The 25,420-nt window shown below is 41.3% G+C and overlaps 1 protein-coding gene across 3 annotated transcripts in view; it reads right to left on the bottom strand.

Annotated features, from left to right (window-relative positions):
• The window catches only part of LOC117819030 (E3 ubiquitin-protein ligase RNF123), a 152,814-nt gene that overhangs the window by 118,754 nt on the left and 8,640 nt on the right, over positions 1-25,420 (bottom strand). For all 3 annotated transcript variants that reach the window (XM_034692239.1, XM_034692231.1, XM_034692243.1), the window contains exons 10-28: positions 24,675-24,800; positions 24,377-24,491; positions 24,134-24,238; positions 23,889-24,014; positions 23,705-23,797; positions 22,606-22,679; positions 22,084-22,201; positions 20,903-21,002; positions 20,517-20,578; positions 19,866-19,937; positions 18,289-18,409; positions 17,653-17,754; positions 10,945-11,045; positions 10,495-10,687; positions 10,129-10,274; positions 6,875-6,958; positions 5,250-5,357; positions 2,229-2,406; positions 548-622 (exon numbers count right to left, since the gene is read on the bottom strand). In XM_034692239.1, coding sequence (XP_034548130.1) covers positions 548-622; positions 2,229-2,406; positions 5,250-5,357; positions 6,875-6,958; positions 10,129-10,274; positions 10,495-10,687; positions 10,945-11,045; positions 17,653-17,754; positions 18,289-18,409; positions 19,866-19,937; positions 20,517-20,578; positions 20,903-21,002; positions 22,084-22,201; positions 22,606-22,679; positions 23,705-23,797; positions 23,889-24,014; positions 24,134-24,238; positions 24,377-24,491; positions 24,675-24,800 — 2,099 coding nt within the window. The remainder of the gene's footprint in view (positions 1-547; positions 623-2,228; positions 2,407-5,249; positions 5,358-6,874; positions 6,959-10,128; positions 10,275-10,494; positions 10,688-10,944; positions 11,046-17,652; positions 17,755-18,288; positions 18,410-19,865; positions 19,938-20,516; positions 20,579-20,902; positions 21,003-22,083; positions 22,202-22,605; positions 22,680-23,704; positions 23,798-23,888; positions 24,015-24,133; positions 24,239-24,376; positions 24,492-24,674; positions 24,801-25,420) is intronic.

The raw sequence follows: 25,420 nt of genomic DNA on the forward strand, positions 1-25,420 counted from the left end.
TGATGTGAACACACGATTAAGGTGCTGTGTGCCTAATCTGACAAAACCAAGGTGAAGGGGGGTTTCCACTTGATGTCATGACTCTCACTGTCCTTCTAGTTGCATGATCAGAATGTGGGGCCATCAGGGGCCAATACGTAGAGTATGTAGTGTCAGCACTGTCAGGATCTGGAGCTCACATTATCAGAGCCTGAGTATCATGAAGGAGGCAGTGCTGTTTGGGTTGTAGTGTCTGCTAACAGCCGTTTGGTGGGCAATGTAGCTTATGTCAAATCTTAGAGAGAGAGCGGCATGTTTGGTCTCGTTTAAAACATTTGTTGTGTGTTTCTGTTAAGAGGAGAAAATTAAGAGAGCAGGGAATGCGAACATAAACAACAATCAGCTGATCTATTGCTGTAGGACATGAAGCCAGGGGAGAGAAAGACGAGAGAGAGAGTATGACAGATAAATGACAGGAGGAAAAGATGATCTTCAGGCAAACATGAGAAAGAAACGGATTGCTGCTGCAGAGAAGAAACAATGTTTCATGGTGGGGTGTTTGTGTTACCTGTCCCCACTATGCGTGGATCAGCAAAGTGTTTGGCCAGGATTGCAGCGAGTTGGGTCAAGGTTTCTTCATAACCTGTGGGTAGAAACACACACACACACAAACACGCACACGCACACACACACACACACACACACACACACACACACATGAAGTCGTGCTGAGGCAGCAGCTTCCATGTGACACACAGGTAATGATGAAGAGTGTGAGAGAGTGTGTGGGTCGATAAATCAATGTGTAAGGTGAGCGTGGTACAGTTTAATGAAGGGCTCTGACACCGTAGACCCCCACCCAGCCTCCACCTGCACAGCCACAACGTGAGCTTCCAGGGGTCGGACACACGTCAATGGATTTAAATCAAAGGAGCAGAGAACTCTGATGATTATTCAGCAGAAGAAGAAGTCTGACAGGCTGTTGTTGATGGTCATTTCACCTTCATCAGTTTGTCTTTTTACGTACCTTTATTTTACTCTTCAAGACAGGCGAGTCAGGACTTCTTTTATAAACTACAAACTGGTTAAAGTTAGAGTTCAATACTCATCATCTAAATCAAAAACAGAACAACTCTCTGAACATTTCTCTTTGATTCACCATGGTCACCGTCACTTTTAATCCTTCTGTGAGACTCTTTAGTCAAACAGTAACGTGATAATGACGACTCTTACATGCACTAAACCCTCTGAAAAACACGACAATCACTCTTCATGGTAGGAATGCGTCATTAAATTGATGATCTTTAAACGGAGGGAGTAACAAGAGGAGTAACGGGGGGAGAAGGGATCACTGTGAAACCGTGGAGGAGGCAGGGCGGTGCGTGTAAATGAAGCTCTTCCTGCTACTTCACACATTGTGCCTCTTATACCTCCACGGAGCTGTAACACAATGTGAAATCCTCACAACAGGTCACCTTTATTACTCGGCTGCAAATTCAGTGTAACAGCCAAATTCCACCAGATCCGTCTCCGATCTGTCACGGCACCAGATCTGATAGGTTTCTGTTCTAGTCAATGTGTTAACTTCCACCGGATCCGCTCCGTTACGTTACGGCTGGGTCTCTGATCCGGCACGCCAAAGCCCTCCAGATCAGATACGCAAGACTTCTAATTTGCCGGATGCTGGAACACAATACATTAATCTCAACAGAGCAGGTCGAGCAAGACAGGAAGTCAGGTCAGATCTAAATCTGTCGAGATTTATGCGTCATGTTCCAATCCGGCAAAAATAGAAGTCTTGAGGGCTCCGGCATGCCGGATCAGGGACGTAGCCGGAATGCAACGGAGCGGATCTAGTGTCTATCTAGAATAGATGGACTGGAAATGGATCTGGTGGAATTTGGCCGTAAGAGAACAGAGACACGGAGCAGAGTGAAAAAGACGGCAAAAAAAGTGAAGAAACTCAACACAAACCACAACACGGTGTGGACTTTGTCAGAGTTAGAGGACTGACTGAGTTCACTGCAGTTAGCATTCTTCTGTTATAAAATGCAATTAGTGAACTGCTTTTAGAAGTGCAACTGCCACCGTCTAGTGGTTGTACAGCATTACAACCAGGGACCCTTAAGAACAGTGGAAAACTGTATTTTTAAGATGAGATGGAGTCAGATTTGATTTGGGGTTTAGAGAGTTGTGACCCGCAGTTTGGGTTAAGTGTGACAAGTTTTGAAAGGTGTTTGTTTTCGTACCTGGGAGCTCCTCCATGCTGTTTGCGGGGCTGAAGTAGTTCTTGAGGGCGCTGTAGGCGTTCATGGCCACGTTGAGGTAGAACTCTGGAGCGAAGGCGAACAAGCAGCCCGTGTTGTCAGCGTGCTCGATGGTCTTGATGCAAACACACAGCAGCCAGTACACGTCCAGCATCTTGTCCTGGTTCAGATAATTTCACAGGTTCAGATCATTTCAGTTCGACAAGTCTCATATCACATAGGTGAAGTAAGAGTATTGAAATTGTGCCCTAAATAAGATAAAACTTATACTTTGATCAAATTTTGCTCATAAAAAAACACTAAACACATTCAGCTGAGAAAATCCTTCATATAAAACATGAAGCATATTTTATCAACAGAAAAACAGACAGAGGCCAGGGTCTGTGCAGAGGCAGACGTCACCTCACACTGTAACTTATAATAACAATAATAATAATAATGATAACTTTATTTATATAGCCCCTGTGGAATCTCGCTTAATTTCTTTATTATGCTCATGTATTTTATGCTCATGTATTCTTCTTTTAACAATTATATTCATATGTTTTCCATTTTATATGTTTTATTGAAGAAACCAGCAAATAGTAAGGCATAAGGCCAGAGATCTGTGCAGATCTCTGAATAAAGGTGAGACTGAGGTCAGAGCCCCAGCTTCTGCAAGTTCAAGGCAGGTTCAGCTCGGAGGTGGTAAATTCATCTTCAGCAAGTTGTTTTGCAAAGACCGAGAACCAACCCTAGCCTCATATTGCAGTTGAATGTAAGCAAAGGGGATTTTTGGTAACCATGCCAAACGCTTTGTATTAGATAAAAGAGCCGACGTACACTTTTTAAGAATTGTTGATATAGGCTTTTGATAACCACAAACGTCGTAACATGAATAGGATTATGTGCAGACGTGTGCTTTTTGTAAACCACTAGACTAAGGTAATGTCTCTGTTGTTTCCCGAGTACTATATTCACCTGACATGACCCTTTGCTCACCCTTGATTGCAACTCACCCACACCTGTTCCCCCCCCTCCCTTTCCCCCCTCCCTTTGTTTTTCCTTACGTATGAACAACTGTATTAAGATCACACATACACGTTTCCCCCCTCCCTTTCTCCTCCCTTATGTTTTTGGAGAACTATAAAGTATTGAGCATCTCTGTCATTCGGCGGAGAACTTCAGATGCTCTTGAGTACGCTGTAACTTCTCTCTCATGCTGCATGAATAAACTTTGTGTGTAAACTTTGATACTGAGTTCGAAGCCTCATTTCTGGTCACTGCTCCGCTGGACGATCGCCTCAGGCCGGGTCACCCCACCACACCCCTTTAAAAACAAATGTTTACAAAGTGCTTTGACGATCAAAGTATGCTAGAGACTGTGGAGGATTACAAAAAAACCTGTAACAGGGACAAGAGTAGAAATTCACATTGTTACCAAGTGGTAACGATGCAATAAAATGTTAAAAAGGTTCAAAAGAAAACATGCAAATTAATCAGAATAAAGTTATAAAACGGTGTAGCAATAAATCACTGTTAGTATAGAGGTAATAAAACATTAAAGGAAATCATAAAAGCTTTAAGAAGAAGACGACATCAGAAAAAATAGAAATAGATAAAAGGATGGAGAGCAGTGAGAAAAGAATAAAATCAATAGATGGAAGACTGAATCAATAAATAAATAAATAAATAAGAGTAATAAAGGGGATCAGAAGTGGTCTTAGGAACAAATAAATATGTTAGAAGCATTAAAATAATACATGAAAAAGGATAAATAAATAAATAAATAAACAAACAAAATAGTAAATAAATGAATAACCCAATCAATAAATTAATGATACAATAAGTAAATACAAAAACAAAATATTTATTTTCTAAATAAATAAATTAAATTGTGAAATAATAAATAAATAATTGATACAATAAATGAATACAATACTAAGTAATTCTATTTTAAATAAATAAAATACTAAAATAAATAAGTTGTAAAATTCATTAAATTCATTTAATTTAATTGAATATGATAAAAAATGCAGTTTAAGAGCAAGTCAGTAAACATGTGTTTTAAGAAGCGATTTAAAAGATGTCACTGACTCTGAAAGTTTATCTGCTCAGGGAGGTTTTTTTAAGGAGTACCTCTCAGCACTTAATACTTTTTGTGTGTTTTATTATCTTATTGATTTCTTATATTTTTGTTTGATGAGTTTACTGTCTTGAGTTTTGATCATTAAGATCTAAAGATAACGTTTTATTAGTTTGTTAGCAGCGTCTATTATTCATGTCCTGTTCTCTACATTATATATGGACTGTGGTGTGAGGGTCTTCTTGTATCTTCACTTTATTCTACTTTATCACTCTTATTATTGTTGAATGAAAAGTTCCTTACAAGTCTGAGCTGGATCATGAGTGACTTTTTCTCAGATATTGAAACAGGGATTGATATTGTTGTTTACTGAGCTCCACCGCATTACCCCGTATAGTGATATGTATCACACCATGACATCCCCGAGCTCCCTTCATGTCCAGCTCTGTCGGAGATTTGGATCATGGAATAAGATGAGCCTTACATTGTCTTTTTTCATGTGTGCGCTGTTTTCTATTGCAGGGACTTATCTGTGTTCATGCTGCGGCTGCTTCTCTCTTGTTCCTCCAAAACAAGTTCCATCCTGATGCTAATTTGTGAGAACATTTAAATGCATGCTTGGCAGAGACACAAGGAACGTTTGTGATTGTTTGAGAGAAACAAAAACAAAAGGGAGCATTATTTTTTCCCTCAGAGCAGAATCATCGTGTTTCAGCCGGACCTTCATCTAATACAGTGTTAGGAAACCCACATAAGCTTTCTGTTGGCAAGTAAGAGGAGGGGCATCAGTCAACAGAATAACAGGAGGAATTAACAGAGGTCAGTGTGGGTTTGTGTGTGTGTGTGTGTGTGTGCGTGTGCGTGTGCGTGTGTGTGTGTGTGTGTGTGTGTGTGTGTGTGTGTGTGCGTGTGCGTGTGTGTGTTTGAGAGCTGATCACCTTGGAGTAGATGGTGGCGTTGATCCAGGCCAGCCTCCTGCTGAGGTGGTTCAGCTTCTCTGCAAAAACCTTCTGGCTCTTCTGGAGCTCGTCCAGGATGTCGGGTCTCTGAGGGAGAGAGAACACAGCGTGCAGTCGGTTAATCACATAGTCACGGGGAGGACAATAAACCAGACGGAAGAGAAAGTTCCAGGTTTTTCTTTTGCAGATATTAAACCCAAACACCAAACATTTTGACCCCAGAGACAGATCAAACTCAGAGGGTTCTGGGATTGCTATCTATGTTTTAATATATTAATATGTTACAGGGTTTAGTTTCACATTTGCTCCACACAGCCAACACTTCCAGGTGTTTGATTTCCTCTTACTTAACTCTTAACTTTGAGAAAAAGATAACAGAACCTTTTCTCTTCTGATCGGTTGTCGTAAAGTGTGTCGGCGACTCCTGTGCCGCACACGAAGCTAATGAGACAAGCCTTCTGAACAGGCTGACAGGTGGAGCACGGCCAATTATCGTCACTCACACCAACAAACAAACACAGATCGTCTGAACTTTAGAACTTTACGGTACTCACAGGCGCTGTTACAGCCTGAAGTTTGGTTTGTTATTTAAGAGCAAACTCCATACGAACATCACTTCATACACGGTTCAACAACAACCACTGGATCCATCCACTATCCTCTGACAATGATACATGCTTCTGGGAACTTCTAGGTATTTCTGGTGTATCTAACGACCTCCATTGAAGGCTTCCCTCTCCGTGCTGCATTGTTTACAGTCCAATTAACGACTTCACGAGTGATCGTACGTTGAGATCAAAAGAGAAGAGAAATCCAGCCCTCCAAATATGTCTACAAATTTAACTTCCTGGCTCATTACATCCCCCAGAGGAGTGCCCATTCATCTTTTTGGGGTGTGTCTCAGTTTCACTGTAAATGGTAAGTTCCACAGAGGCTTCCTTCAGCGGTATGAGCCTGAAACAGAAACAGAAACTGATGTTCTTGTAATTAAGGTCTTAAGTTTGCTGAAATAACAACATTGTGATGCAGATTAGTCAAAAGTCAAGCTTTGTCAGGTCTGTCCTCAAGAGGAGAAGAAAACTATTTTTCCAATGTTTGTTAGTTGAATGGAGGTGGGATCCATCATTTCTGATGCATTCCAGGAGGTCAGGAAATCTAAACGTCGATTGTCTTTAGTGACACAGCATCAAACAGATTTGTGTCTCAGTATAAATGTTTGATCTAGAAAACATTGTTAGCTGCTCTTCGTGCAGATATCTGTTTATAGAGAGAAAGAAATTCTCCTCAGATTACCAACCATGGGAGCCGGGATGTCAATATGCTGGATTGTGTTCCTCCAGCTTTTGTTCTTGATACAGACTGCTTTTCCTGCAGACACCAAAGCCTGCTGACACCTGATTGGTGGATACTACTTGGACTACAAATAGAACCTAGAACACTTCCAAATCCAGACTTGACTACAGATTACACCTTTATTAGCCAAGTCTGTAAATAGAGAATTAATAACACTCAACCTGACAAATAACGACACGAGTCCAAAGAGATATGAGACACACATGAAAAACTATATAAAATAATAAAACAGACGACGAGACTGAGCTTACCCTGGCAGGACATCGAGCAATCTTCTCTTCCGTGTCCTTCAGTGCAACAGCGTATTCATGAACATCATCTGACACCACGACCATCTGAGGAAGAAACACAACACACTGAGTGTTTGGACTCTTAACACTGATTGATTTATTTAATATTGTAATGTATCATGACATGAAGACACAAAAACTGGTCAAAACATTATTCACAACTCCCAGAGGATCAACATGTTTTTCATTCAGTAAACATGTACTAATATTCTGTTATTAATCAGTCTGTTTATACTACTTTGACATCACTATTGTTATAATAATAGTAAGCTGGGTATGAACAGGTAAAAAGTATCCTCTCTCCATCCAGATCGTCACCTGTGTGTGGACAGCTCTGAGCTCTGCAGAGTGAACACACTGATGGTCTTTCTCCATAATCAGATGCAAAACAAGAGCAGGCTGCACATAGCTGCAGAGCTCTGTCAGCGTGTTTGAGCTTAAATCATAGACTGTATAAAAAATGGACGTAGTATCGTCACCAATCTGTCTCTGAAATGCTGTTTTGAAGCCAGTCGTCGGTGGGAGCCATATTGGAAATGCTGAAGTCAACCTTACTGCTGTGGAGCTAGCGGCAGGCTTTGAGCCTCCTCACCAAAAGCTACCGTGTTCCCGCATGTCAATCAAGTCAGCTGTGCCTCTCATAATGGAAAACTCGTAATCTTAATATCTTCAAAATTGCCGCATTATGAGAAAATTCATCCTCCGTACAGCGTGTGCCGATAGAGAAATGAGCTATTCAGACTACACTTGTTTTTTTAACCAGGCTTTAAACATGTTTTTTCAATGGGTGTGTATGTGGTTTCCATACTTCCAGAGGTTTCCATACTTCCGCAGCCAGCCTCAAATGGACATTTGAGAAACTGCACTTTTTAACACCGCATTGGCTTAAATTCCTGCGGCCGGAGGTTCCCGCTTGGTTTTAATGCATATTATTATCATTTGAGTGTTTTGAGAGATAAACTTTTGTTTATCATCTAATGTCACCAAGTTTTGATAATTGCAATCAAGGTGTTTGATTAGCCTTATCTTTTCCAGGCTATCATATCACACTCTAAGATGCATTGAGCAGTTTTATAGACGCAACTTTAAAAGAGTTTGGTTAAATAAATAGCAGGAGGACAGGAGGCTGTGGTTGAGGCTATGACATCTAGAAAACAACCAATAAAGTCACCTGAACATCCTCCAACTTTGGACTTTTGCATCCAAAAGGAGCTGTTGTTGTTTTAGGAGACGACAGAGGAAACCTCAATAGAGATTTTGACTTTGTAAAATCTGTATAGAGCAATTTCTTAACAAAGACCCTAACAGATAAATCAAAGAGCAGCTCAGAGCCTCATCTTCACCTGATATCATGGAGCTCTAAAGGCAGCTCTGCTTTGGAAATAAGAAAAGGAGTCGTTGTAATAACAGAGAGGTCAAGAGGGCGTGCGTCAGGGGGAACGATCTCTGATTCAACAGCCGAGCAGATATTGTGAGGATAACTCAGGGATAAGGCAGGCAACAGAAGCGATGAAACAATCATAGACGGCAGAGAGGAGAGTGGTACAAGTATCTACAACAGTCAGAGGGAACACAGGAAACAAACAAGATGCTTAAAGAACGGACACTTCACCAGATAAATCAAACGTATCAGAGGGATTGATATTTCTAAGACTTTATACATGAGCTGTAGAGGTCAGACTGCTTCATGAGGATTCATGAAGCTTTACAGCTCGACCTCTTTGTTGAGAAACCGGCGGAGAGCGGGCACAGAGGCTGAGCTGTGATGTCGTTTCTTGGAGCATCTTCAAACGCATCATTTTCCCAAACCTGTTGAAGCTATCGTTCTCTAAATTTTGGTCTAGCTGTTTTAGTTTTAGTTTTAAAAAGATGTAAACAGGATTGTGAAGACCACAGCTGACATTTCTTCAGGGTGAAATGTCTTTTTAAGAAGCTATAAAAAGAAAACAGCACCTGGAGTCACCGGTGTCATTAAAGACAGGATGAACTCAGTTCAGTCAGCCTGCAGGAAATGAAGCCGCGGCTCCACAATCCCTGAGTTTATCAGCCTTCATGTGAAGGTCAGACTCTTACATGTGAATAAAATATGCAACATTAACCTTTCATGTTCAAATCCTGGCAAATGTTTACGTCACATGATGAACTGTCCGAATAGAAAGCCGACAGGAGCCGGTCGTAACTGCTTATCATCAGAAGCTGAATCTGCTGTTACTACAGTGTCACAGATATTTGAAGGCTTCATGAAGCATATACTGGGAGACAAAATGTGACTTTTATAATGTTAAAGCTGAAAGTCTGAGTTGCACATTCATGTTTTGAGTTAGGAGTGTGAAATGACTGCTGCGACAGAGGGAGACGTTTTTATTTATCTCGTTTTCATGTAGCTGTCAACAGAATTTATATTTTCCTCAACCACGGACAAAACTCTTTACTTCAGTCAGGACCGCTCTCATCAAAAAGATTCATTATTTCATAGAATAAATTGGTGGAATGACTCGGCTTTGGGAGCTCCCTGCCTTTTCATGTGCCTATGTGGAATGCCAAAGCCTTAGGCAGGGAGAGCGGCACCAAAGACCCCCGGGGTACAGAACAGAGCGAGCATCAGTGATACATATGACACTGGTAAATCAGACACAGCAGGAAGGAGGAGCTGGGGTGAAGATGTTGAACTGACTTCAATCAATCAAACAATCAATTTGTATAGTGCCAAATCACAACAAACGTTGTCTCAAGATGCTTTACAAACATAGCAGGTCTAGACCGTACTCTATGTTAAATTATTAACAGAGACCCAACACCAAGACAGGGTAAGACTCAGTCTTATCTCATCTTAATCTCCCATGAGCATTGCACCTCACAGTATTTAGCTAGTTACAGCAGCGAGGAAAAACTTTCTTTAACAGGCAGAAACCTCGAGCAGAACCAGACTCATGTTAGACAGCCATCTCCCTCGACTGAGTTGGGGTTGGAAAGAGGGATAGAGGAGAAAAAGAGAGAGAGAGAGAGAGAGAGAGAGAGAGAGAGAGAGAGAGAGAGAGAGATGATAGTGATGAGACGGATAGTAATAGTAGTCGTAGCTGTTGCCGCTGGAGTCCAGCACGTCCATATCAGGTTTGTTGATGTTCTGTACGCCAAGCTCGACTTTGTGGCCCGCCTGAACTAGCGCTTTGCTCAATGTGTTGCATTCAGATTATAATCCCATATTAGATGCTCACCTTCCCCAGCTGCTGGTGGACGCTCAGGTTATACATCATCACGATCCCGTCGATGATCTCCAGCAGAGACTTGTCTGCAATCTGCTGATCAGGCTCTTCCAGCGGTCGCCCTAACAACAGGCCGTCATTACCGTGGCTCCCCTCGACTTCAGGTTAAAGAGAAAAAAAAAGACACAGGGTTAAAAGATAGATTAGAAATTACAGATGTGCAGTTTGGTGATCTAGATTCACAGCAGAAGGAGCCCAGGCCCAGATTATGTTAACATCAGACAATAATCTGTCTGTCTGACTTTGTGGCTCATTCAGTGTCTGTCAGGCATTGAGGAATGTGCGGCGGCCCGCGCTCTGACTCCCGTGATTACTCACTGTCCTCCTCCGTCCTCTGCTCCACAGCCAGGGTCCGGACTTTCACCTTCTCGGGCTGAGTTAGGGGTCGTCTGGGGGTCATCAGACTGACAGCGGCCGTGCTCAGGAAACGATTAGCTCGACCAAGAGTGGGAGAACTCAACCAGCTGGGCCTCGCCAGAGCGCCGCCCATTGCTGCTGCTCCAAACGGCCTCTGAAATTAAATCAGACAGTATAAAATGATTAGATTAGACTAGACTATACATTACGAACAACTACATTTATATTTGTGACTTGAATGTTTCACTTATAATCCTAAAATTAGCTTCCATGTTTTTCTTGATCCACATACTGACCTTTTTTTTTTAAAAAGTTTATCACCCAGTGTATTATCATCAAATAAAGACTAGTGTTATTCATTCTGAGAATGACACCCATCCTATTAAAAAGTGTAAAAAAAAAAAGGCAAACCTGTGTGGCTCCGCTCTCCTCGTCCTCATCCAGGTCATCCATGGACGAGGCCTGGATCTCTGCAGGGTCAATGATGATGTTGGCTTTACTCGCCAAGTCGTCTGGTAAAATAAGAAAAGACACATTTAGTAATGACAACGGTTCAATAGGAAACTTCATAGCTTTATTTTGGGAGGTGACAAAAAGGTGCTTTTCGACCAGTAGTACCAGGTACTTTTAGTTCCAGGTACTACTCCTTAGGGAACTAAGTGGTTCCTGTGGCTCACTGTAGTTCCCACTGCGGCCTGAAGTCCCATTGAGATTATGCAAATCAGACCAGTGACGTATGGAGAAGCAATAAAAGTAATTGCACAACACGATCAGACCAGTAGAAGGCAGTAAGACAAAGACAAAGGCATACAACAAAGATGACTCCATAGGAGACAGACCCAGTAGTGACATAACAGTTAGCCTGTTAGCATGCAGGAGACTCCTCGTGTGCTGTTTTTGAGCGTGCTTTATTACAGATGGATTCACTGAATCAACACTCAGAAGGAGATGAGCTCTAGATATAAAGAGAATTCAAAACACCTGAAACACTCGACTTAAAGCAAGAAGACAGATTTTAAAAGTCAAAGCAGAGAGAGATTTCAGTTTAAAGAGCAACTGTTAACTGAAGACTTTCAGCCGGATGCATCCCTCACAAACGTCTGAAGGTTTCCAGTTTACAGGGTCACTCTTCAGACTGTAACACCGGTAGCTGACAGAGACGCATTCACACTATCAGGCTCAGACAAGACGAATGTTCAGGAGTTATTAAACCAAGTGTACTCTATCCGACCCCCCACAGTTCCTGAACCTTTGGTAAGTACTACCCCCCAAGCAGGGACCTTTCAGGGGGAGATTAACTAACCCAGAACTAAATTTAGACCCTGGTTCCTGCTGTCAAAATGCAGTTTCTCAAAACTGCGGTTGAAAAGCACCTCATTTGTCAATGCATTTATTTTCTTGAATTGCTGAATTACTGCAGAGTTGAAGATTTGACTCAGATTAGAGACAAACTGAGGGAACATGAACCAGAGGAACTGGCAGCGTAACCACAAACCTGTTAGTGGGAACAAAAACTGATCACTGAGAAAGAACAAGAGAGCTGTGGCCAAAAAACAAGATCACAGAAACAAAAAGGATCAATAGTTTAGATAATAACACAGGTTTTTCTTTTCGGTGTTTGAGTTTACGTTCGTAAATGATTATTTTGTGTTGGTTTTTTTTCCTTTTTTTGTTTTTCTTCTGTGTTTGTTTGTGTAAGATTTTGAAAATCTATGTATGATATAATTACCCATCTGTTTTAAATACTTGATTCTGATTGGTTAAAACCAAGTAAGAATGCTGATTATATCTCAACAACCATAGCAAAGCAGTAAGCGGTCTGTCACATCCCCCTCTGCCTGTTGACTCTGTGGTAAAAGTGTTTGAATGTAATAGTATAGAACAAAATGGAATGGAACAGATCAAAGTAGAATAGAATGGAATGGAATGGAAGAGATCAAAGCAGGATGGAATGGAATGAAATGGAAAGGAATGGAATAGAACAGATCAAAGTGCAATAGAATGGATTGGAATGGAATGGAATGGAAAGGAATGGAATAGAATGGAATGGAATGGAACAGATCAAAGCAGAATGGAATGGAATAGATCAAAGTACAATAGAATGAAATAGAATAGAATGGAAAGGAATGGAACAGATCAAATTAGAATGGAATGGAACAGTTCAAAGTAGAATAGAATGGAATGGAATGGAATAGAACGGAACAAATCAAAGCAGAATAGAATGGAATGCTTCTGACTCATCCAAGCCCTGTAACCGCTGGTATAATTCTGTACATCAAAAGCCATGCTTTTGACAGTAAAATTAGAATCTAGATATGATGAGACAAGACCCCTCCCCTCTGCTTTGGGGTCCTTATCACCCTGTCAAGACCTTATATTGCATAACTACCATCTGATCACTATACATCATCCCTCATATATTATCTGATTCAATATTAAAGCAGAAAAAAACAAGCTTTGTTATTGAATATTTTAGTAAATAGCATCAATATCAAACATTCAAGTTATTCAATTGAAGCAGCTGTGAGTATCTTTCAGTTTGTGTGGAATTTGGCACCCCCAAATTAAAAAAATGTAGTATATGGTCTCATTTAAAGCTCAGATAATCCAGATTTAATACTAAAAGTCTGCATCTGGATCAAGTTTCTTTGCAAAAAAAAGTAATCTGGATCAGCTATACCTTTATGAAGAACCAGGCCCTGGATCCTGCACTCGATTGTGAAGGAGGGTAAAAATATTACAAAAAGAGTAATTTGATGCAGGATTAATATTTCCCCTGCGTGTCTTGATATCCTTATAAACCTCTAGAATAAAAACACCTCAGGTTACAGCCACAGTGCATCATTGTTAAAGCAGCTACTGGTTAATAAGAAATAATACATGCAGGGCACGAGATGGAAGAATTTCTATGTTAATTTTTTAATCAAACAAACGACTCTCCTCCGGTGAAAGCAGCACGAGCAGAAGCTTCCTCCCCTCCCTCTCACGTGGACTCTGAACTGATGGAAAAGCTCCGCTCAGCGTTCACTCACATTGATCAGTGGGCTGATCAATAAGCGAGTCCAAGCTAGGTTAACGACAGATGACACAACATCATGAGAGTGGCTCATGTGTGATGAATGAGCGGGTGATTTACAGAGCTAAATGACGGGGGCAGTTAATCAAGGTTTGATTAAATGTAGGTAGAGAGGTGCAGGCTGCACACAAACGCTGATGAGAGAGGGAGGGGGAGGGAGGAGGAGGAGGTGTGCAGAGTGAAGAGTGAAGGTGTAAATAAAAAGGTGAAATAAAAAGTGGAGTGTTAAAGCTCAGTAAGAAAAACGGAGCCTGAGAGGGAAGGAAGGACAAGAGACATGCAGCCAAATTTATGGTCACTTCATAATAAATACGATCACTAGAGATCCAGAGTCATTTTCCTGAGGGCTGAAATTCGTCTAGATCAAACCAAACCAAGGTCCCAAAGTTATTTTATGCTTTAAGTTTGAGCTATAAAAACAAGAAGCAATGCAGCTGTTGTTTCTCTGGTGCAGAAGTTGATGTGTTGTTTGTGTTATTTAATTGTATGTATGGGTGATTGAAGGAGACTCGGCACTCATTAAGAGTGGTGCGTGTCTGTGGAGCTCAAGAAGAACCCATTACTTGTTCACATGTTATATCACTTTTTCTTGCTATTCAGGATCAACTAATCCAGATTAGGTTGGTCCTTTTTTAAAGAAAACCAAGCTGATCCAGATACAGACTTTTACAGATGACCAGCACTGGGTTACACAGATCTACATGAGTTCAATCATGAACGTAATTTCTAATTAAGGATAGGGTTTATATTGTACTAACTTTTCAGGGATTGCAGCTGAGATAGTTCCACTGTATGCATAAGATACTCCTTAAATCTCACACCTGGCTACACCAGAGGACGTGTGATGAAGCTCTGTTTGATAAAGACTCCTGTATGTTCTCAGACTTTAGGTTCAGTGTGAGCTGCTGCTGAATGCCATGTGATGAAGATACATGATTAAGACTCCTAGATGTTCCCATTGTTAAGGTCCATTATGGGCTGCTGCTGAAGGAAGTGTGATGAAGCTACATGATGAAGACTCCTAGATGTTCCCATTGTTAAGGTTCATTATGGGCTGCTGCTGAAGAAAGTGTGATGAAGCTCAGTCTGATGAAGACTTCTGGATGTTCTTGATGTTTAGGTTGAGTGTGAGCGGCTGCTGAAGGACGTGTGATGAAGCTACGTGATAAAGACTCCTGGATGTTCTCAGACTTTAGGTTCAGTGTGAGCGGCTGCTAAAGGACGTGTGATGAAGCTACGTGATAAAGACTCCTGGATCTCCTCAGACTTTAGGTTCATTGTGAGCGGCTGCTGCTGAAGCCTCTGTGGACAAATAGAAATGAACGAGTCACTGTAGCAGGTAATTGATTCCAGCCGTTCCTCTCCGTCTTCTCCCGCTCTGACTGAGCTGCTCATTGCTCATATAGTGAGTCTGCTCGAGGACCATCAATCCACATTACACAGCAGTCCCCCAGACCTGTCCACAAGCCTCTGCATGAAACCTCCGTCCAGTGTGGCTCAGCTCTGTTTGTATTTGTCTTAATTTAACGTGTACACGGCTGTCGAGCTCCTGAGTAAACCTGCCGCCTCCACGCTCATGAAACCCGTTAAAAATACATGAATCATTTTAAATGATGTCACTGCGCTGGTTTGTATTCACAGAGCAGAGCAGACACGACTCAGTCACATGATGTGAGACGTTTATATTATGGAGGAAAGGACTGGAAGTAAACAAAAACAATCCCACTGAGAGTAAAATAAGACCTAATGTTCAAACTCTCGTGGTTAATGTCCGTCTGAAAACTCAGCTCATGCTGCTACAAAACAATCACTCCCTCTAGTGGGGATCAGCGGCATCAAGCAGGGATTATCTTATTAATCTGGTATCTCTCCTAAAGTGTTATGATCTCTACGGCACTCATGGTGTCACACGCTTTGAGGTGTGTTTCTGCAAAGTGTATGTGTGTGTTAAGTGTTGTCCTGCAGCTAAAATATGAAGTGTGTGAGCGCTCTGGTACAGACGTCACAAAAAAAACTGTTCCATGAGTCCTCTTCTGCAGACTTTCCTGGCAGTTCATTAAAATATTGAAGACAGGCATGCCTTTGGCCTGGTGGTCTAAGTACGCATCTCATATACAGAGGCTATAGCCCTCATCGCAGAGGTTGCAGGTCCGATTCCAGCCTTGACTATTTACTGCATGTCCTCCCCCTCTCACTACTCCCCTTTCCTCTTCAGCTGTCCTGTCTATTACAGACAAAAATGCCAAAAAATATAATTAAAAAAAAAATAAGAATGAGGAAGGGATCAGTGCAGCTTCCAAAGATTGCAAATAAATGGAGGTATATTCAAAATAAATTTAGTAAAATTAGTCAAATAAAAGGAGTGTACACAAAGCATCTGTCAGTGGTTAGTTTTTGTTTTTCAGGCAAATGGTTGCAAAGGATTATCATTAACCGCTTTTTTACTACTGATATTTGCTGAAATAAGTAAACAATAAACAATGTAAACAATTCAATATCAGACAAACCTACAGGAGGATGGCTGTCAGCGACGCTTGGCAGGAGTGAGAGGCATTCAAATTGACTCTATAGTAATATCCACTCTTCTAACTTGGTCGTAAGGGGCCATCAGTATCAGGGATGCAATGATTAGTCCACACTAAGGCTGGGCGATAAAACGATAACGATAATTATTGTGATATTATTTTTCTCAATAGAAATATAACGAATGTAGAATAAAATGTTGACATATTAAACCTGTAATTACACTCTCCAACATATGGAAAGGGAGGGGGCGCTAGTGTGTCTTTAACGCAACATTAAACAGAAAAAGTCGGTGCGGAACAGCCAATCATGTTGCAGGGTGAGAGGTAGGCGGGGTTTAAAGGCATTTGGAGCGGAATGTAAACACATCTGAAACGAGCGACAGCCACACTGAAGAAAACTCAAAATCTACCAGCTCAAAGCAGAGTAAAAACATGCTCGACAAGAAAGGCCACTAAACTTCATCAGTTAAGATATTTTGGCTATTTACTAGATCACTAAATCACAGATACAAGCTAACAAACCGTCTGGTGTCTTCAACTTTCACTCATGAGAAAAAAATCTGCCTTTAAAATGACATGAAAGAATGATTTGGTATCTATTGTGAAAATGATCAATACCGACTGATATGAAAAATGTTATCATGATAACATCTTTTTCAATATCGCCCAGCTCTAGTCCACACTATCGTCAAAAATGTACAACGAATTCAGTCTCTGATTAGTTTGATTGCAGTCGGTTACATCTTCGCAGGTGTCTTTTGTGCTGTGTGGGGCATAACATCGATTTCCTGAGCACAGTTGCTGCAGAGTGAGTCATCTCACGTCATTACTATCCCTGCTGAGAGTCGTGCATGCAGAACAGAGACCGGGAAGAAACACACCAGGTAAACACATCGTAACAAGCTGGTGTTGGCTGATGCAACACCATCACAACCTAAAGCTTCCTCAGTCAGGGAATCAACCTAACTGCAGGCAATGAGAAGGAGCAGAGGTGGGTCTGAAGCCTCCACGCAAACAACTACAACAGCTGCACCAACCTGTCATTCAAATCAGCCACGCTGCTAATCACACAAGAGTGTGCATAACTCTGTGGGTTAAAATTAAAACAGGTGAATTATGAAATAAGATCATCTGAGCAGTGTGTGGGAATACAGATGACAGCTACAGAGAGTGTTTAGGCATCAGGCTGTAAACATGTTGACTTCTGCTGAGTAAATGTGCATTTTAAAGTTGGCATTAAAAGGGTTTCCAGACAGCCTCTAGTGGACACTTGAGGAACTGCATTTTTGTACACTTCCATTTCTCAGCACCTGGAGCATCAAGGCAAGTGTTCGCCTCAACGCTACAAAGAAGAGGACTTCCTGTAAAATCTGTTAATCAGACATTTCTTATCACAGGAACACCTCCTCGTCTCTTCTTCTTCCTTCGACTCAGCTCTGTTGTCTGACCTTTAACAGAGTAAACCAAATACCTCAATCCAAACCTCTCTGAAAACAAGCAGAGAAGATATATACAAACCTTTAAGTGTTTTCTTCAGGTGGGAGAGGAGCCCGCCGAGTCTCTGCAGGTCGAAGTAGTCCACCTTCCCGTTGTAGAAGAGCTGAGGAGGAACGTAGGCCTCTGGAGGGAGACGACAGAGGGAGATAGGAAGAGGGGATGAGATTATTTGGTGATGGGGGTTAAAAAAAGATCAAAGAGAAGAAGTATTAAAGACAAAAGATGAGAGAGGATTAATCTCAGGGAGCAGAGAGTGGTTCTGCAGACAGTCTCAGTAATTATTAGGGCGGCTCAGAGAGGACTCGGTAAACTCTCACACACACATATTGTCTGTTTGAATGTATAAACCAGGGTCACAGGTACTCAACACTAAAGTGAGAAACATGAGTGAACAGTTAACTTCACTTTAAAGATAAGAAGTGTGAACACAGCAGTCAGGTTTTCTGAATCAGTACCTTGCTCCTGACTTCTCTCATTGACTTCTTTTCAAACTGATGACTCTGTAAAGTCGCCCTTACACATTACTGTGTTAATAACAACCCTGTAATGTCCCCTTTAGCCCCTTCCTCCATGGACGTGAGGTACTCTCCTGCTGCTGTTGCTTAACTTAGCCGCAAGTTTCAAACTACAAAATCATTCAGGAAGAGACGACCGTACCTTCGCTGCTGATGCTGCCAGGACTCCTCCTGGTGCTCTCGTCCCAGCAGGCCCTCACGGCCGTGATGAGACGATGGAGGAAACACACCATGTACTCTGGAGGGCAGAGAGCTGTAGGATGCTGCACAAAATATATGCACGCACACACGCACATGCACACACACACAACCACACACACACAGAGTTTAATATGCTACATCAAAAACAAATAGACAAAACACTCCTGTAGAAAAATACAACCAGATAAAACAAAGCTACAAATGTTTACAGCTCATAAACAGTTCCTCCTCCCACCTTATTAATCACCACTTTGACTGACTGATTTATTTATTGTTATGATGAGAACTAAGTCCATCTGCTTTTGAAATAGGCAGACATATAACAGACGGGACTAGCTGCCTGAGAGCTGTTGTTATTTTTAGACCTGGGCCCTAATTAGATCTATTTCAGGGATTAATGACAAATAAAATGTTTTAATAGCTTACTAGTAAAAATAGTTTTCTTGTTATAAAGAAAGAACGCATACGTATATACAAACAAACCCTGCAAAGAGGCTTTGAATTGCTCCCTTGAAAGCCTCCAGACTCCACTGACAAAAACATTTATAACCCTAAATGTTATTGAGTTGATCAGGAGGAAGTCTGGAAATGTGACACCACACTGAGTGACAGGAGGGACGGGAGGACTCTGCTGCTTGTGCTGACTTTTCAAAAATCAAACCTACAGTGAAATGTTTACACAACTCCATAGCCCTGCATGTCTGTTAACGCTGGTGAGTTATTGTATTAACAGAGCTCTATATAATAATAATAATAATAATAATAATAATAATAATAATAATAATAATAATAATAATAATAATAAAAATAATAATAATAATAATAATAATAATAATAATACATGTATTTTGTTAGGTTGTAGTGTTTCCTTTTTTGTGTGTTACTGCTAGTAAATGTTGATTATTTGGCACATGCAGCTATTCAGAGTTTATGTTCAATGTTCCATATATGTGGTTCCCAAAGCTTGGGTCAGGGCCCCCTGGAGGAGTCATGAGACACTGATGAAGGGGGTCGCCAGAAGCCTTCCATTATTATTTATCATATTTCTTCTGTAATTTGTTGTCAGGGGGTACCGATTAATTGGTTTTAAGAACTTGCTCGAACACGCATTTTTGTTTTCGATTTTCTATCACATGGAACAAACATCATGTGGTGTCATATTACATTAAGCTATCAGGGAGGTGTTTTATGTTTAAAGCATGAATCAGCTTAAGGTGTTGCGCACAGCGGAGACGCTCTGCTGGGGGCTGCAGCACACGTCTCCACAAGCACTTCTTTTGGGGGAAGCAACAAATACACAACAGCCGCCAAAAATGGCAAGGACACGAAGGTTGACAAGTTTACATAGGACTTAGAGCTTATTTCTTAATCGGTACACAATGTACTGGGGGCAGATTTTTTCATAACACGGAAGTTTAAAAGATATTAGGTTATGAGTTTTCCATGAGAGGCACAGCTGACTTGATTGACAGGTGGGAACACTGTAGCTCTAAGGAGGCTCCTGCCGCATCCTCTTACCCCTCTGTTGCTGGCGTTCTCTTGTAGAAACTTCCTGAACTTATTAAGGAAGATGTAGCGGGACGCTTCACCCTGACAGACACACAGAGAAAACTTATCAGACGGAGATATTTGTGTTGAATCAGCCTCCCACGGTGTATACACACACACACACAATGTGAGACACTGGAGCGCAAAAGAGCCGGCTCCAGAGTATGTCTGAGTCTGACGAACATTAATTAAACACCACGTTGCTGACAGTGGCACAGACTTCATGTGAGCCGCAGCTCAGATCAGGAGTTTTTAAATTAGCTTTCATCGCTGCAGTGAGGAGAGTTACTCAAGTACATCAACCAAACCCAATCTCCACAATGTTGATTCAGTGTTTTGCCGTTTAATCAGGCCGACGCCAGCGGAGCGTGCACAATGGCACGCTGCACTGCAGATTTCTAATTGTGTTTCCTGCCAGAGCTCTCTATCTGTCACTGTTAGAGTCTGCTTTGCCTGCTCTTTAATGAGTTCACCAAACTGTGCAGAGACAGAAGCAAGAGATCCTCCACCAATTTACATTTCTGTGTCATCAATATAATGGATCTCCTGAAAGCAACACATGGAGCGAGGTGTGTCTTTAATGTACAATCACAAACACGCTTCAAATCCTGCCGTACGTACCGTGGTTTTGTCTTTGTTATTCAGCAGCAGCTTCAGGATTTGGACCTGCAACTCCTCAACGACTGAGAGACGAGAAAACAAGCTCAACTCAGCTACCTGGGTTAAATTAGAACTAGGAACTTTGATTACATTAGGAATACAAACATGATAACAGCCTGTTGCCTTAATTCAATTCAAGTAAAGTATTTTTTTTTTATAAATATTTTTATTGAGAAATTTTGCAAATTTACAGTGACAGATCTAGATTGGGAGTCACAAAAGCAGAGACATAGTGAGTGGCTATTACAACAAAATACTGTACATCCCTAGTATTGAAGTACAAAAACAATAAGACAACAAGCCATAATTTCCACGATCCCATCCCCAAACGTCAAGTAAAGTCTCACCTTCGATCCTCTTTTTGAGTCTCTGGCAGCCTCTCTCATACGCTCGTCGTCTCAGTCGCTCATCTGCACTCTCGTCTTTGGGATCTCGCTCGTCTTTCCCCTGAGAGGACGAAATGTCAGAAATAAAAATCAGAAGTTATACGGGGAAGACAAGAATTCAGTCAATCCGTGTTTGTTTAACCGGTCGGACAGAGACAGACATTCAGCTGAGAAAGCTGAAGCTTTGGTCTGAGGATCTTTGCGCAGAACACTTAAGCCTCACTCTTTATTGTTCAATTTTTCAGTTTCCCAGCTCTGTCTCCCCCTCTTCTCTCTTTTTCCAATAAAACCTATTTTCTTTGTGTAACAGCAGAAGGATAACTTGATGTTTGGAGGGCAAAAGTAGGTGTTCTAGAATTTTGACATCAAAGCCAGAATTCCTTTCTAGCTATCGCCAAGAAAACAATCCTCCTAAACTAGAAATAAAAAAAGCTCATCAATATTGCTCAATGGAAGAATCAGCTAATAGAACATAAATCCCTAGAAAAACTTTCTGCCTCTCTCAATCACAAATCAGCTGACTTCTCCAAAACTTGGTCTACATTCATCAATAAACTTACCTCTGTTCCCAATCCACAGTACTAACTCAAACAAATAGACCAACTTCTTTTACTTAGACACACCACGCACGCACGCACCCCTCTCCCTTTATGTCCCCTAACGGCACTTACACTCCCTCACTGTACTCTAAACGTTAAATGTATGTCAACATCACTCAACATATTCCACACTCAACACTTAATTGTTATTATTATTATTATTATTATTATTATTATTATTATTATTATTATTATTAATGAACTTATTTTGTTTCTTTTATTATCATGTTTATGTTTATGTTTATGTATAAATGTATATATATGTGTATGTATGTATGTATGTCTTCATCTCAGAATTCTGAGGAAAAAAAGAACATTCCGTGAAGAACGTCCGACCTAAAAACATCATCTAATCCTCCTTCACAGACCTCCGTTCAACAAAAAAACATCATTAAAGTAGTTTTCTTCTCCTCTTGAGGACAGACCTGACAAAGCTTGACTTTTGAGTGATAACTGAATCTCAACTGAACTCACAGTCTGATAAAACACAACAAAGACTGATTCCCTGAGACGCTGGATTAGAAACAGGTGAGTTCATTTTACCTCTTTGTCGAAGTGTGTGGGCCACCATGTGGTCTGGATGAGCTCCTCTAGCCCTGCCTCCTTCACTCTCAGAGGAGTCTTAATGTAGAAGAACACGACCGAACGCAGAACGTCGAATGTGAGCGTCTGTTAAGGAGAGTTTATGACACAATTTTCAAAAGAAATATAAACTCCAGATTTCATGCCATTAGGAACGATTGATGAAAACTGAACTTCTCAAATTATAAAATTAGTTATTATATTTCTATTTCTTATGATTACTTAAAGATGAAACCTGGGATCTATATATAACTTACAGGTACCTTGAGCTTGCAGCAGGTAAACAGGCTGTAACGTCTGAAACATAATCCTTGATGGATCAAAGTATGTCCACTAACAGTTACTGTTTTGGTCGGTGTGTTTATGTAGAGTGGAAGGATCTTAGTTTTTAACCACAAGGTCATTACTTTGATCCTCTCTGACTCCGAGAGTTGTAAAAACATGGCCCAGGTTAAAGAAGTTTTAATGACAACTGAAGGATATAAGACGTTGTTGAGCAGGTATTTCCTGGACTTCTCATGATGCAGGATGGCCGTGGTGAGGCGCAGATAGTGAATCTGAAACAAAAATGTAATTCAGGCAGGTGGAAGACAACTACATCTGGTAGGGCTAGATTATTTTGACATGAAATCTATCAGACGCGTTTTCTTGCTTCTCTGAACAGCGCGTTTCGACACATTCATGAGACTTGGCCTAAACCTGTCGTCAGACTATGCCATTGTATAAGTACAACGATGGAGGACACGCCCACCAGCGCCTGTCTTTTTCCTCAGCTCTGCACTTTTTTGCTTCAGTATGTCTCAGAAAGTTTCTCGTAAGTGTGTTTTTGGTTGGGAGGAAAGTTGCAGATATTTTCTCTTCTCGAAGAGGAAGGGGCCAGAACACAGCTTAATTTTCAGGACGACAGTCATTAAGTAGCTGATGAGTCCTTTATAAACAAAAAAACAAAACGGGCTGGGTTTGAGTCTCAGCTGTGAATTAAAACTGGAGCTGTTCATCTTTAAAGAGCTTCCATTGCGGCTCGAACCACAAGCCGAAGGTAACATAACAGCAGGTAAAGTAACAACAGCTGACTGCTAATAGCTATAATAGGGAGCTAACTGCTTGCCATTAGACGTTTTCTGTGTTGGTAAAACTTTTAGATCGTTTCATGATGTGTGAAAAGTAAAAACCACCAGCTGCGTCTGACTTCATATCTCTGGAAAAGCAACCAAAGGAAGTGTTTCAGGCTAATGTGGAAAAGAGAGAAACAAGGGTTTTCACGGACGCATGTTTAAGACAAATGAGGATTTTTTTTTTCACATTTAAATCATGCGGATGTGCTCTACAGGTGTCCCAGACTGACGTAATGAAAGGTGAAAATTAGAATAACAGGTCTCATTCAAGGAATCCCCAAAACTGACAGGTGAGAAGGACAAGATTTAGAAGAAAAACATTAACTAATTCACTGACAACTCCATGCTTTACGTTTCAATTCTGCATCTCTGAGATCCTCTAAAAGGACAAATATATAAAAGGGCAAAAGTAAGACGACAAGTCAAGGACCAGGATCAGGACCAGGACTCTCCTGTACAGGTCTTACCTGGAAGCCTAGGTCTGGGATGATGGGGGAGAAACGGTAAGCCCTCAGCAGAGACATCATCAGCTGCTTCAGACACTCGTTCACCTCATAGTCCTTCAGAAATGGAGAGACAGGCAGATGCAGTCAGTGTGTGTGTGTGTGTGTGTGTGTGTGTGTGTGTGTGTGTGTGTGTGTGTAGCCTTACCTCCATCAGTAGCCAGAACAGATCCAGGAGCTGCTGGATAAGCGGGTGTTCATCCACTGAACCTCCTCCCTCCAGAATCCCCAACAGGAAGTTCATCAGCACGTCCTCCACCAGGTACACCTTACACTGCAGACACACACAGAACGAACAAACACACACACACACACACACACACACACTGAACTTAATGACAGGACACACTTTCACTGTCACAGTTTGAACTCAGACAGAGAGAGTTTTGTCACCATGAGTGGGGCAAAGTGGTTAAAGATGTGAGCCAGCGTGACGAGGACCGTTGGATCTCCATGAAGGCTCCACAACCCGAAGTCTTTCTCCACCAGCCTCTCCTCCTGCAGCAAGGACACACACCACAGCTTCTCAAAACCAGGACCCAAAACTCAACAGGGGGCTGTTTAAATTGACTTCATCTCCGAATATTACACAGAGAAAAAAATCAGGAGGGCGTCTGTAAACCAGGATGTTTCTACCTGTGTGTCGATGGAGGTGGAGAGGACGTTCTTGATGTATCCCAGCAGTTTTTGAGCTTTCATCAGGTCTACAGTTGGAGGGTTTTGGAGGGGCAGGTAGCCATCCACAGGATACGTGAGTCACACTCAGGTTAGGGACAAAAACTGAAAACGTGGACCAACACGAAGTGACTGTTTCAACTTTTAAAATGGAAGCAAAGGACTCGTCCTGATTTTTTTCACCTCACCCTTCTTCTTCATAACACTTATTTCATTACACATTCAGATGTTTAAACACAAAACGCTCAAACAAGGATATCTGAGAGGTCTGCTGCCAAAGTTGAAAGCCACCGACTCTTTAAAGGAGAGGCTGATGGCGGGAAAGTAAGCCACGCCTGGACCCGTCTTGATGTTGGTGAATGCGGTGCCCAGAGACTGCCCATTCCTAAGGACACAAACACACAGCATGAACACACACACACACGAGGGATGACAGTCTGAGTAATATTGACCAAACAGGTGTCAGCAGGCTTTGGTGTCTGCAGAAAAACAGTCTGTATGGAGAGCAACAGCAGGTGTTCAATAATTCTGAGATTAAAGACAAAATTCCATAATTCTGTCTTTAATCTAAGAATTCAGAAAAAAAGAACATTCTGTGAAAAAAGTCAGACCTAAAAAAAATCAGTGGCTCCATTTACAATAAAGGAAAAACAGTCTGTATGGAGAGGAACAGCAGGTGTTCTAGAATTCTGAAATCAAAGACAGAATTCCTGCATTCCAGAATTCTGTCTTTTATCTCAGAATTCTGAGGAAATAAATTAACATTCCGTGAAAAAGGTCAAACCTAAAAAAAAAAAACATCAGTGGCCCCATTTACACAAATCAAGAAAAAAGTATGTAAGGATAGCAACAGCAGGTGTTTAGATTTCTGAGGAAAAAAAATGGAAGGTCAGACCTACAAAAAACATCAGTGTCTCTAATCCTCTTTCATAGACCTCCATTCAACAAACAAACATTGTAAATGTAGTTTTCTTCTCCTCTGGAGGACAGACCTGACAAAGCTTG

Source organism: Notolabrus celidotus, chromosome 1 (genome assembly GCF_009762535.1).
Source record: "Notolabrus celidotus isolate fNotCel1 chromosome 1, fNotCel1.pri, whole genome shotgun sequence".
NCBI classification, from domain to species: Eukaryota; Metazoa; Chordata; class Actinopteri; order Labriformes; family Labridae; genus Notolabrus; species Notolabrus celidotus.